A 13007-nucleotide genomic window follows, 5' to 3' on the forward strand; every position below is an offset into this window, starting at 1 on the left:
CAGGTGGCGCTGTTCACTATGTAATGGATGTGCTTGAACAAAACAGCTGAAAGCACTCTACACCAGTCAACCAGTAGGCATAGCAGCAATGTGTGACAATGGTGGGCATCAGTACAGCAATTGGTATTTTAAGGTAAATTAGAATATTTTTGTCATATAGCTAGATATTATGTGTTGAATTATTTCAAAGCCATTTATCTTGCAACAAAATGTGTCTTGTAAAGCTATTGCATGCAGGCCTTGTTCTAGCCCCGCACTAAAACAGCTGACTCAGCTAATCAAAGTTCTTCATGATTATTTTATTCCGGTGTTTTAGAGCATAGATGTGGAACCAAAGGCTGCACACCCTGTAACTCTTCAGGATCAGCAAGGAAGGAAGGGACGGTGAGTGACCACATTTAAAAAGCACTACTAGTTTGCATACGCCACCCTCTTTCTTGAACATTGCCCCTCCCACATCACGCTTTAAAACCATCTCCTTTCTTCCCAGAGCTCTTTACCTCTCGCTGAGTCAAAGCGAAAGACATTCTAATACAAGACTGGCGACATTCCTCTTAACTTGCATTTCAGATCTCATAATGTGTATTATAACAGAAGAAAACTAATATCTCATTCGTTTCAATGAACGAGATCACGCATCGAGACTACAGCAGGGAAGCGACAGATTACGCTTTGTTTTAGTCTAGCGGTGCAACTTTGTATCTTTTTCAAGAGGAGAGGAAAATATCGGTCTCTAGAGCATCGTGGTTCTCACTGGACCGGAGTGTCATGCTCTTAATCAGTCAGAGGTAAATGTCCATCTACTATTATCCTCTGTGATTCTGAAGATCTGCAGTGATCAGTATTGTTCAGGGGGCTACAACAACTTGTTGGTGTGATGCATTTCATTTTGTTGTTGTTGTAATATTGTTGATATACTGTACATTTCAAAGCACTACAGTTTTGAGGGCGAATTACTACAGTTCAGTGTTGTTGTGTGAGGGTAATATTTTCCCACACCACTTCTTTCATACCACAGCTACATTAAGGCTGAGACTGGAGATTCAGAGACGATTACATGTAATAACACTTTAATAACAGTTGTGATAACTTTTTAAAAGACCGACATCATATTAATATCAGGGCTGTCAACACCTTAGCGTTACATGTAGAACTGATTCATAGGAACTCTGTGGTCAAAACAGCCTTGAGCTTCAACTGGTATGAGACCATACCATTGCCTGGAAAGCATATGGATTACATTGATATAGCCTAGTAACTTCCGTGGTCCTAGTAATGTGAATATTAGGCTGATACAGTTCTCTCCATAATGTGGTAACTGGCAAATACAGAAGATGCATTGTCTAGTTATCTATCCCCAGGGTATTTGTAGTCTAATCAGTCTGTCATTGAAATAAGTCTAGCTGCTGGTTAATGGCTTTAAACCTTGTCCTCTCCTTACTACAGCTAGTTTGTTCTTGTTGATTCCACTAATATTGCTTATAAAGCTATTTTGAAATAATTCAGCACAAATCAAGTCTGAAAACAATAAAGCTATTGGGATACAGTCAACAGCTAACAGACAGAGTTGGGGAGTTGGAGTTGGCTCAGAGGCACACAGCTGTTTGTAATTTAGGAAGGCTGTATGTTTTTAGAGAAGAAAAAAAACGTCAGGAGTTTGGCTTGTATGACATCACTCAAAGTCAAGATGCCATTGTCTCTGGAAGAGAAGACTTACTAATGCATTCAAGACAGGAGCTGACAATAAAGATTTTCCATTGTGTGTGAGTGGATTTAGCCTAGTGCAGTGGTTCTCAACCAGCAGTACTAGCATCCCTGGGGGTACTCGGCCTATCCACAAGTAGCCTAGCGGTTAAAGCTGTTGGGCTAGTAACCATAAAGTTGCTGGTTTGAATCCCTGCACCGGCAAGGTGGGAAAAAATGGTCCTTTCTGCCCTTGAGCAAGGCAGTTATCGCCCAACAACAACTGTTCTCCTGCACCTCTCTGGTTCAGGGGTTGGGTTAAATGTGGAAGACACATTTTGGTTGAATGCATTCAGTTGTGCAACTGACTAGGTCTATCCCTTTCCCTACTTGAGAAGGCTTACGAGACCATAGGGTTATGAGACTGGCAAAATGCACATGAGGGGGGTACTTCAAGGGTAGCACGGGCAGAGAAAAATTTACTTGGTGGTACAGTAACCAAAAAAGGCTGTGAACCACTGACCTAGTTTATGAGCTATTGGTCTTACTTCTGTGTTAAAAGCCGGTAATGACATTTAATCTATCTAAGCACTCAAGATCAGAGTTGTGCAACAAAGATGAAAATAACAGTATAGAGGCAGGTAGTTCATGCAGCTTTTAGTATTGTCAATAAGGACTAGATATCAGTCTCATTTATGTGTGACTCATTCTTCTTCTCGCTCCCTCATCTCGAAGGATCCAATGAAAATGTCCGTCTGCACACATGAGAACCGCAAATCCTGCCTCAGCTCGGCGTCCATGAACATCTTCCTGTTTCACAAGTCATCGTACGCGGACAGCGTCCTTACGCACCTCAACGCGCTCCGGCAGCAGCAGCTCTTCACCGATGTCCTCCTCCACGCCGGGAGACGCTCCTTCCCCTGCCACCGTGCTGTGCTGGCTGCATGCAGTCGCTACTTCCAGGTAAAGACACTGGGCTTGTTCAACATTGCAGCTGATTTTGCAGACGACTGCTGACTGACTGATGTACAGAAGTAGGATCTTAATTTGACCAATTTCATCACAGGAGTAAAATAATCCTGCAGGAGGACGATTTGATGAATAAAAAAAATGAGTGATAATTTCTAACAGGAAATTAGTTTTGATAGGCTACAGTAGGCTATAGTTTAGGTGTGAGCTCTAGTGAAAGAAAGGCTTTTCAGTGAATGTATGTTATTCACAAGTCTCATTTGAATTTCCTGCGTCGACAACAGAGTAATCAAGTTAAGATACTACATCTGTACAAATCACCTTGCAACATGATTATCATCTCTATCACTGTGATCATCTCCAATAGGAAAATATGACACGTTTGCCGCCATACCAATGCTACAATGCTACTGCTAACAAGCTAACTCTTGGTGTCCCACTCTCTTTGTTCCAGGCCATGTTCAGTGGAGGTCTCCGGGAGAGCCAGGCCAGCGAGGTGGACTTCAGGGACTCCATCCACCCAGAGGTCCTGGAGCTCTTACTAGACTATGCCTACACCTCCCGGGTGGTGATCAACGAGGAGAATGCAGAGTCCCTCCTGGAGGCCGGAGACATGCTGGAGTTCCAGGACATCCGGGACGCCTGCGCTGAGTTTCTGGAGCGGAACTTGGCAACGTCCAACTGCCTGGGCATGCTTTTGCTGTCCGATGCCCACCAGTGCACCAAGCTGTCCGAGCTCTCCTGGGGCATGTGCCTCAGCAACTTCCCCACCATCTGCAAGACGGAGGACTTCCTCCAGCTGCCCAAGGACATGGCCGTGATGTTGCTGTCCCATGAAGAGTTAGAGACGGAGGATGAGAGGCTGGTCTACAAGGCCGCCCTCAACTGGGTCAACTATGACCTGGAGAGGAGGCACTGCCACCTCCCCGAGCTGCTGAGGACGGTCCGCCTGGCACTCCTCCCCACCATCTTCCTCATGGAGAACGTGTCCACAGAGAAGCTAATCAATGCCCAGACGAAGAGCAAGGAGCTGGTGGACGAGGCCATACGCTATAAACTCAGGATCCTCCAGAACGATGGTGTGGTCAACAGCCCCCTGGCCAGGCCCAGGAAGACCAGCCACGCCCTGTTCCTCTTGGGAGGACAGACCTTCATGTGTGACAAGCTGTACCTGGTAGACCAGAAGGCCAAGGAGATCATACCCAAGGCCGACATCCCCAGCCCCAGGAAGGAGTTCAGCGCTTGCGCCATCAGCTGTAAGGTCTATGTTACCGGCGGGAGGGGCTCAGAGAACGGTGTGTCCAAAGACGTGTGGGTCTACGATACGTCCCGCGAGGAGTGGTCCAAGGCGGCACCTATGATCATCGCTCGCTTCGGCCACGGATCGGCCGAGCTCAAAAACTGCCTCTACGTGGTTGGAGGACACACAGCGGGTACAGGCTGTCTTCCCGCCTCGCCCTCTGGGTCACTCAAACAGGTTGAGAAGTACGACCCGGTCGCCAACAAGTGGTGCATGGTGGCGCCGCTGAGGGAGGGCGTGAGCAACGCGGCGGTGGTCAGTGTCAAACTCAAACTCTTTGCCTTCGGAGGAACCAGCATCACCCACGACAAATTACCCAAGGTGCAGCTCTACGACCCACAGGAGAATAGGTGGTCTGTCCCCGCCTCCTGCCCACAGCCCTGGCGCTACACGGCCGCCGCCGTCCTCAACAACCAGATCTTTGTGATGGGCGGCGACACAGAGTTCTCGGCGTGCTCTGCCTATAAGTTCAGCAGCGACAGTTACCAATGGACTAAAGTAGCAGATGTGACAGCCAAGAGGATGAGCTGCCAGGCGGTGGCATCAGGTAACAAACTGTATGTGGTGGGAGGCTACTTTGGCACTCAGCGGTGTAAGACTCTGGACTGTTACGATCCAACACTGGACGCGTGGAACAGCATCACTACCGTACCCTACTCACTCATCCCCACAGCATTCGTCTCCACCTGGAAACACCTCCCAGACTGAGGACTGGACTCAGACTCAACGTCGGGCATCGGCCTCACGGTGAGTGGAATGATGGATGATAAATATTCTTGGCTCCATGGTATCGGTTGTCCGTTTGTCCGATTGTCTGTTTATCTTGGACAAGTACAATATTGGAATGATGACTGATATTCAGCCAGAAACACCACAAGCAGTCCTCCTGCCTGACAACTCATATATCTTTCTAAATCATAGCACAGAGCTAAATAGTCATCCACTATTCAAAAATGAATAAATGAATAACTACTAATAAGTAATCGGGCGCTTTTAAAAACAACCAATTCCCTTTCAACCCTAGATTATTATCATATTAGATGATAATGCAGGAATACAGAGGTGTCTCCTAATAGGGTGATAGACTGCAGCCATGAGAGTCGACCCAGGAACATTAGTCTATCCAGATGTTGTTATGAGAGTCGACCCAGGAATATTAGTCTACACAGATGTTGTTATGAGAGTAGACCCAGGAATATTAGTCTACCCAGATGTTGTTATGAGAGTAGACCCAGGAATATTAGTCTACCCAGATGTTGTTATGAGAGTAGACCCAGGAATATTAGTCTACCCAGATGTTGTTATGAGAGTAGACCCAGGAATATTGGTCTACCCAGATGTTGTTATGAGAGTAGACCCAGGAATATTAGCCTACCCAGATGTTGTTATGAGAGTAGACCCAGGAATATTAGTCTACCCAGATGTTGTTATGAGAGTAGACCCAGGAATATTAGTCTACCCAGATGTTGTTATGAGTGATAGACTGTAGTCATGAGAGTCGACCCAGGAACATTAGTCTACCCAGATGTTGTTATGAGTGGGAAGAGCAGGTAGAGTGGGAGGGATGTGTGGAGGCAGTGATTTCTGCTAGGTCAGTCCAGTGGGACTAGGTAGAGAAGTTTAGATGGGGAAGTCTATGGTGGTGGCCCACATTGTTTATTGAAGTAGAAGCCTGATGTCTGTTTGAAAGGCCTGGGTGGGCTGAAACCCATGGGCTTGCACTGTGGTGTGTGTGGAAGGGGAGGGGGAGGGTCATAGCTCTGGTCTGATAGAAAGCAGAGGGGAGTGGAGGTCTTTGTCTTCTAAGGAATGCTTCTCTCTCTCTCTTTCCATACAGCTCTCTATTGTCCAACCTGTTTGATTAGAATTGGGATAAAGGGACATGGTGGTGGTAGGCAGCGCAGGCCTAGAATGCTTGTCAGTGGTCATTGGCCGACCCCTAAGGTCGATGTCCGCGCCCCCACGGAAATCTAATTAGCATATTTAAAAAAATCCCCATAACAATCAGTTAGTTTAATTATTATATGTTTTTTTTTATTTAACTAGGTAAGCCAGTTAAGAACAAATTGTTATTTACAATGACTGCCTATCCCGGCCAAACCCGGACGATGCTGGGCCAATTGTGTGCCGCCCTGTGGGACTCCCAATCATGGCTGGATGTGATACAGCCTGGATTCGAACCAGGGACTGTAGTGACGCCTCGTGCACTGAGATGCAGTGCTTGAGACCGCTGCACCACTCGGGAGCCCTAAACTAGTTTAAGCTAGAGATATCTGTTTTTTTGCATTGGATGCATCTCAATCCACTGCATCCGCCTATGTAACACTTCTTCATCTGCAGTGAAAGGTGACAGAGCTAGAGCAGTGTTTGTTAGACCATGAGACATCCTGAAAATCAGTCTTCTCACAAAATCGTCTGTAGTGTCCGAACAGTTTGGCCTATAAACTCTATGGAAAGATGAGACTCTCACGAACACGATGGTGTTCTCCGTTTTTCTCTATGATCCCCACAACCGTCTTGGGACTCGTCTGAAGTCAGTACAGTCGATCTGCCAACTTCTGTCTGTAGTGTCCGAACGGTTTGGGCTACACACTAATTATGACCCCTCTGTGTAAAAGTGAGACTCTCATGAACACGTACAGTGGCTTGCGAAAGTATTCACCCCCCTTGGTATTTTTCCTATTTTGTTGCCTTACAACCTGGAATTAAAATTGATTATTTGGGGGTTTGTATCATTTGATTTACACAACATACCTACCACTTTGAAGATGCAAAATATTTTTTATAGTGAAACAAACAAGAAATAAGACAAAAAAACAAAACTTGAGTGCTCATAACTATTCACCCCCCTAAAGTGAAAACTTTGTAGAGCCACCTTTTGCAGCAGTTACATTTGCAAGTCTCTTGGGGAATGTCTCTATAAGCTTGGCACATCTAGCCACTGGGATCTTTGCCCATTCTTCAATGCAAAACTGCCTCAAGATGGATGGGTTATGCTGGTGTACAACAATCTTTAAGTCATACCACAGATTCTCTATTGGATTGAGGTCTGGGCTTTGACTAGGCCATTGCAACACATTTAAATGTTTCCCCTTAAACCACTCAAGTGTTGCTTTAGCAGTATGCTTAGGGTCATTGTCCTGCTGGAAGGTGAACCTCCATCCCAGTCTCAAATGTCAGGAAGACTGAAACAGGTTTCCCTCAAGAATTTCCCTGTATTTAGCGCCTTCCATCATTCCTTCAATTCTGACCAGTTTCCCAGTCCCTGTTGATGAAAAACATCCCCACAGCATGATGCTGCCACCACCATGCTTCACTTTGGGGATGTTGTTCTTGGGGTGATGAGAGGTGTTGGGTTTGCGCCAGATATATCGTTTTCCTTGATGGCCAAAAAGCTCAGTTTTAGTCTCTTCTGACCAGAGTACCTTCTTCCATATGTTTGGGGAGTCTCCCACATGGATTCTGGTGAACACCAAACGTGTTTGCTTATTTTTTTTTCTAAGCAATGGCTTTTTTCTGTCCGCTCTTCCGTAAAGCCCAGCTCTGTGGAGTGTGCGGCTTAAAGTGGTCCTATGGACACATACTCCAATCTCCGCTGTGGGGCTTTGCAGCTCCTTCAGGGTTATCTTTGCTCTCTTTGTTGCCTCTCTGATTAATGCCCTCCTTGCCTGGTCCGTGAGTTTTGGTGGGCGGCCCTCTCTTGGCAGGTTGTTGTGATGCCATATTCTTTCCATTTTTTAATAATGGATTTAATGGTGCTTCGTTGGTTGTTTAAAGTTCGAATATTTTTATAACCCAACCCTGATCTGTACTTCACAACTTTGTCCCTGACCTGTTTGAAGAGCTCCTTGGTCTTCATGTGGTGCCCCTTGCTTAGTGGTGTTGCAGAATCTGGGGCCTTTCAGAACAGGTGTATATATACTGAGATCATGTGACAGATCATGTGACACTTAGATTGCACACAGGTGGACTTTATTTAACTAATTATGACTTCTGAAGGTAATTGGTTGCACCAGATCTTATTTAGGGGCTTCGTTAGTTTTTTAAAACATTTTTGAAACAAGTAATTTTTTTAATTTCACTTCACCAATTTGGACTATTTTGTGTATGTCCATTACATGAAATCCAAATAAAGTCAATTTAAATTACAGGTTGTAATGAAACAAAATAGGAAAAATGCCAAGGGGGGTGAAAACTTTTGCAAGGCACTGTACAGTTGTTTTGCCCTAGGACGCCCACAGGCCTCACAAGTCAAGTCTGAAGGTCCCCCGGTATCAGTCAAACACATGTATGGAAGTATATATGGAAACTGTTTATTGACAAAAATAAGGGGTTAAATGAATGTAAAAAAACAAAAAGAATCTCAGATTTAGGGAAGACACTTCAGAACAAATTTCCTTTTTTGGGGGAGGGAACTATCTGTTGTTCCATGTAGTGAATATGTTATTCATTGCGTTTGTATGGGCTAATAGCAGTAAGGCCAAATACATTTTTTCATCAAATAATTGTTTTTACATATTTCAAAATCAAATAGCAAAATAATCCTCAGTATGACCTTCTGAAAACAATTCCATATAGCTTGGTAGAACCCTTCCCCGGCTTAGACAGGTCTTTTTAGTGATAAAAAGACATTTCCCGGTCTTTCTTTTATCTCTCAGATATAGGACAGACACTTCAGAACAAAGTTCCTTTAGATTTTTGTATGGGCTAATAGCAGTAAGGCCCCCCAAAAATGTTTGAATAAAAATGTTTTTTCATATATTTTTTTGATACCTCAAGGGGTCTTAAAATCAAAAAGAAATTTGCAAAAATGATATTTTTTAAAACAATTACATATATCTTAGTAGGTCGTCCACTCCCCCCTTCCCCCAGCTCAGACAGGGCTTACACTCTTACAGGTTAATGGCTATTGTCCCTGGCCTTTTCCCACGATGGAAGATGGAGGTCGTTTAATGAAAAGTCTCCCTTCCAAGAAACCTACTTCCAGTAAATGGTATGTGTTGTAATACAACTCTAGACACTGTCAACCACTGCCGACATTAAATCTGTTTTAAAGTAAAGTTGACAGGAACAAAATTGTGTTTCATAACATATCCAAGAGGTCGTTCAAAAATATAATCAATAGGAAAAGAATAACAGATATATCGACCCTCCCAGGCAAAAAAAAAATAATCAGTTTCTCTCATTCAACCAGATCTGTTAAGCTGAGTCTATCCATGGGAAGTCCATAAGTGCTCCATACCTTTTCCCAGGTTTTTTCATAGGGAACTCCATAGCAACATGATGTGCAATGTGCAGCCTGTGGAATGTTGCCCACCTAGGTAGCTAAGGCAGTAAATGTTGGAGCGGTGGAGATGGTGGTGAGGAGTGGTGAGGGAAAGTCTCTCTCTCTCTCTCCCTCTTTCTCTCTCTCTCTCTCTCTCCCTCTTTCTCTCTCTCTTTTCTTTCCTTTGTAGGGTTCGATTCAATCCGTAGCGTTGATGTTCAGCGGCAACATTGCCTTTAAATGTCAATCGCGCTACAACGCAGATCTTCAGCACTACAGATTGAATCAAGTCCTTTTCTCTTCATTTTCATTCTCTCTGCAGTCTCTCCATCACCAACATAGGACTTTGATTTCACTTAGTCCTGCCTGTTGGAGCTCAATGTCAAAGATTTTCACTGTATCCTGCAATCACACCTGCAACCCTGTACAACCCTGACTATTAAACACCCTGAATTTGAAAAGGTTTTTTGACTTCAGTCTTGTCGCTTATTATTCTTGAATTATCCTTGCTTTAACTTTCTATGTGGAAGCAAAACATACTGTACATACTGTAGGTGTTATTTAGCTGGGAATAATGTTTAATCAATCTCTCATACGGTGTGATTTAGATGTATTGTTTAATCAAGCTCTTATACAGTGTGGGTATTGTTTAATCAAGCTCTCACATTGTGTGAATAATGTTTAATCAAGCTCTCATAATAATTTAATCAGACATATAGATGGTTAGTAGATGGTTTGTCTGCCTCTGGTCTTACATTGACTCACCTCTTGGAAACAATGAGAAGGCTAGGAATGTGAATAGGTGAACTCAACTACAACTGTTATGTTGAAGGAGTGTAATTAAACTAACTAATGACCTTTACTCTATAAAAAACGCTTTGATTCGCCTGACCATTATTTTCTATTGTCTCTCTAGGCTTCATTGCTATACTGGATTATCTCTTCGATTAAAGACTGTGAAGGTGCAAGATATTCAACGTGAGGATGGCAAGAAGGCTTTACCGTTTAACATGAAGGACTGCAGGCAGGTGGACTATCTTATTGGAGTAAAGAAACCTGTGGTGTTTACATGAAGGATGAATATAATCTCTACTTTATATTCCTTCATTTGTATATCCTTATTTGACTTTAAAGACTATTCAGTAACTCAATCATGACTATTCAATAACTCAATCATTCCTAATATGTTGTGGGCCTAGTGTATTTGGAGTAATCAAGCCACTAAGACAGTGTTTACACAGGCAGCCTAATTCTGGTCTTTTGTGCAATTATTGTCAAAAGAGCTGATCTGATTTGGTCCAAATACCAATTCATGGACAGAGAATAAGAACTGGGCTGACTGTAAATGCAGCCGATGTCATGTGGATTCTCACAAGTGAGGTAGGTAGACTAGGTGAAAAATCTGTCGACGAGCCCTTGAGCAAAACACTTAACCCTGATTGCTCCTGTAAGTCTCTCTGGATAAGGGCGTCTGCTAAAATGTAACTGAATTCCACTTGTTTTTGGACTTCAAAATAACCCATAAGGACTCATGGTTAAAGACATGCCAAAAATGCACATGTGGCAGTAGAGAGATCAGAAATGACTGTGTTGTTACTGACATGCAACTGTGGGAAAGGACCAGTAAAGAGGAGAAAAGTAGAACTAGAGAAGAACCTCACAATCCCTGGCAGGTCACGTAGGAAAAATGTACTGAAAATGTTCTTTATGGGTAATTTATAAGGTAAGGGTTATTTACCTTACGCAGGGACTAATTGTATTGTTTCAACTGGACGATTATTTAACTTATTGTTTTTTATTTTGCTGCTTGTATTCTGTAACAATTATTTCACTTTGTTGCCTTTTTCTACTGTATTTTTTGTGTGTTTTTACTGCTTTGAGATTGAATAATTGTTTGCACATGTATGCCTCTGATCTGGGAGTATCCCCATTCCTTGTAGACATGGGGAAGAGTAGCTTCCTCTGCTTTTAATTTAACTGGAGGCTTGCCAAATAAAATGGAGACCCTGAAGAGATATTGTAGGTTTAGCTAAGCAACAAATGGAACCCTATTCCCTATATAGTGCACTACTATTGACCAGAGCCCTATTCCCTATATAGCGCACTACTATTGACCAGAGCTCTATGTCAAAAGTTGCGCACTATATAGGGCATAGGGTTCCATTTCAGACGCTACCATATTCTTCAGTGTACAGGTTGCTCTCCAGTTTAGTGGTTGGCTCACTGTCTCTAGAACATAAAGGCTATGAGATGTTTTAAGACAACACCATAATAAAGACACGTCTTGTTACCAAAGTACACAAAAAGAAAAAGAAAAACTCACTGATATCCTACTGTACCCATAACAACATAAACATTCTAAGGGCTGAGTGTTAAAGTTTTAGGAGTACGATGTGCCAAACAAATTGTGACCAAGGGAGAATGGTTCAGCCTGAAATGTACTGTATAGGACATCTTTAACTGGGGAGCCTAATGTTTCTGTCCTGTTTCACTGTTCTGTTTCACTGTTCTGTTTCACTGTCCTGTTTCACTGTCCTGTTTCACTGTTCTGTTTCACTGTCCTGTTTCACTGTCCTGTTTCACTGTTCTGTTTCACTGTTCTGTTTCACTGTCCTGTTTCACTGTCCTGTTTCACTGTTCTGTTTCACTGTCCTGTTTCACTGTCCTGTTTCACTGTCCTGTTTCACTGTTCTGTTTCACTGTCCTGTTTCACTGTCCTGTTTCACTGTTCTGTTTCACTGTCCTGTTTCACTGTCCTGTTTCACTGTCCTGTTTCACTGTCTCTGTGTTGCAGTGGTATTTCAGCTTGGCATTTCTGTGATCACACCCCTCTCCAACACATTCCTACTACAGGCTAGGTTCACATTGATATGCAGTTAACATGGCTTAATATTGAAATCCATGAGCCTGAATCTAGATGCTAACAGTCTACATCTTGCCAAAAAGTCTTAAGACGCTCAAACTCACCCTACCCAATAACCCAGTTAGTTACCCTACCCAATAACCCAGTTACCCTACCCAATAACCCAGTCACCCTACCCAATAACCCAGTTACCCTACCCAATAACCCAGTTACCCTACCCAATAACCCAGTTACCCTACCCAATAACCCAGTTACCCTACCCAATAACCCAGTCATCCTACCCAATAACCCAGTCACCCTACCCAATAACCCAGTTACCCTACCCAATAACCCAGTTACCCTACCCAATAACCCAGTTCGTTACCCTACCCAATAACCCAGTTACCCTACCCAATAACCCAGTCACCCTACCCAATAACCCAGTTACCCTACCCAATAACCCAGTCACCCTACCCAATAACCCAGTTAGTTACCCTACCCAATAACCCAGTTAGTTTACCTACCCAATAACCCACTCACCCTACCTAGTTACCCTACCCAATAACCCAGTTAGTTACCCTACCCAATAACCCACTTACCCTAACCAATAATTCAGTTACCCCACCCAATAACCCAGTTACCCTACCCAATAACCCAGTTACCCTACCCAATAACCCAGTTACCCTACTCAATAACCCAGTTACCCTACCCAATAACCCAGTTACACTACTCAATAACCCAGTTACCCTACTCAATAACCCAGTTACCCCAACCCAGTACATATTCAATTGGTTTGTAACTTTATTTATTTGAATTTATAGATTTTATTTTTAAAGCGACAGTACAAATAAAAAATAACTAATGTCGATGTCCGCCTCCCCTGCGGAAATCTAATTAGCATAATCAAAAAATCTGTCACTTTAAACTAGAGATAACATTTTTTTTTG

At 43.3% G+C, this 13007-nt stretch overlaps 1 protein-coding gene across 1 annotated transcript in view; it reads left to right on the forward strand.

The window, feature by feature from the left end:
• The first annotated feature begins 493 nt into the window (after nt 1–493).
• LOC106570834 (ectoderm-neural cortex protein 1) overlaps nt 494–13007 on the forward strand; it is a 13600-nt gene continuing 1086 nt past the window's right edge. The window contains exons 1-4 of the mRNA XM_014143395.2: nt 494–788; nt 2419–2646; nt 3107–4699; nt 10135–13007. The exon at nt 10135–13007 is cut by the window's right edge and continues 1086 nt beyond it. Coding sequence (XP_013998870.2) covers nt 2425–2646; nt 3107–4660 — 1776 coding nt within the window. The 5' untranslated portion in view covers nt 494–788; nt 2419–2424 and the 3' untranslated portion in view covers nt 4661–4699; nt 10135–13007. The remainder of the gene's footprint in view (nt 789–2418; nt 2647–3106; nt 4700–10134) is intronic.

This window comes from Salmo salar, chromosome ssa15, assembly GCF_905237065.1.
Source record: "Salmo salar chromosome ssa15, Ssal_v3.1, whole genome shotgun sequence".
In the NCBI taxonomy this organism is placed as follows: domain Eukaryota; kingdom Metazoa; phylum Chordata; class Actinopteri; order Salmoniformes; family Salmonidae; genus Salmo; species Salmo salar.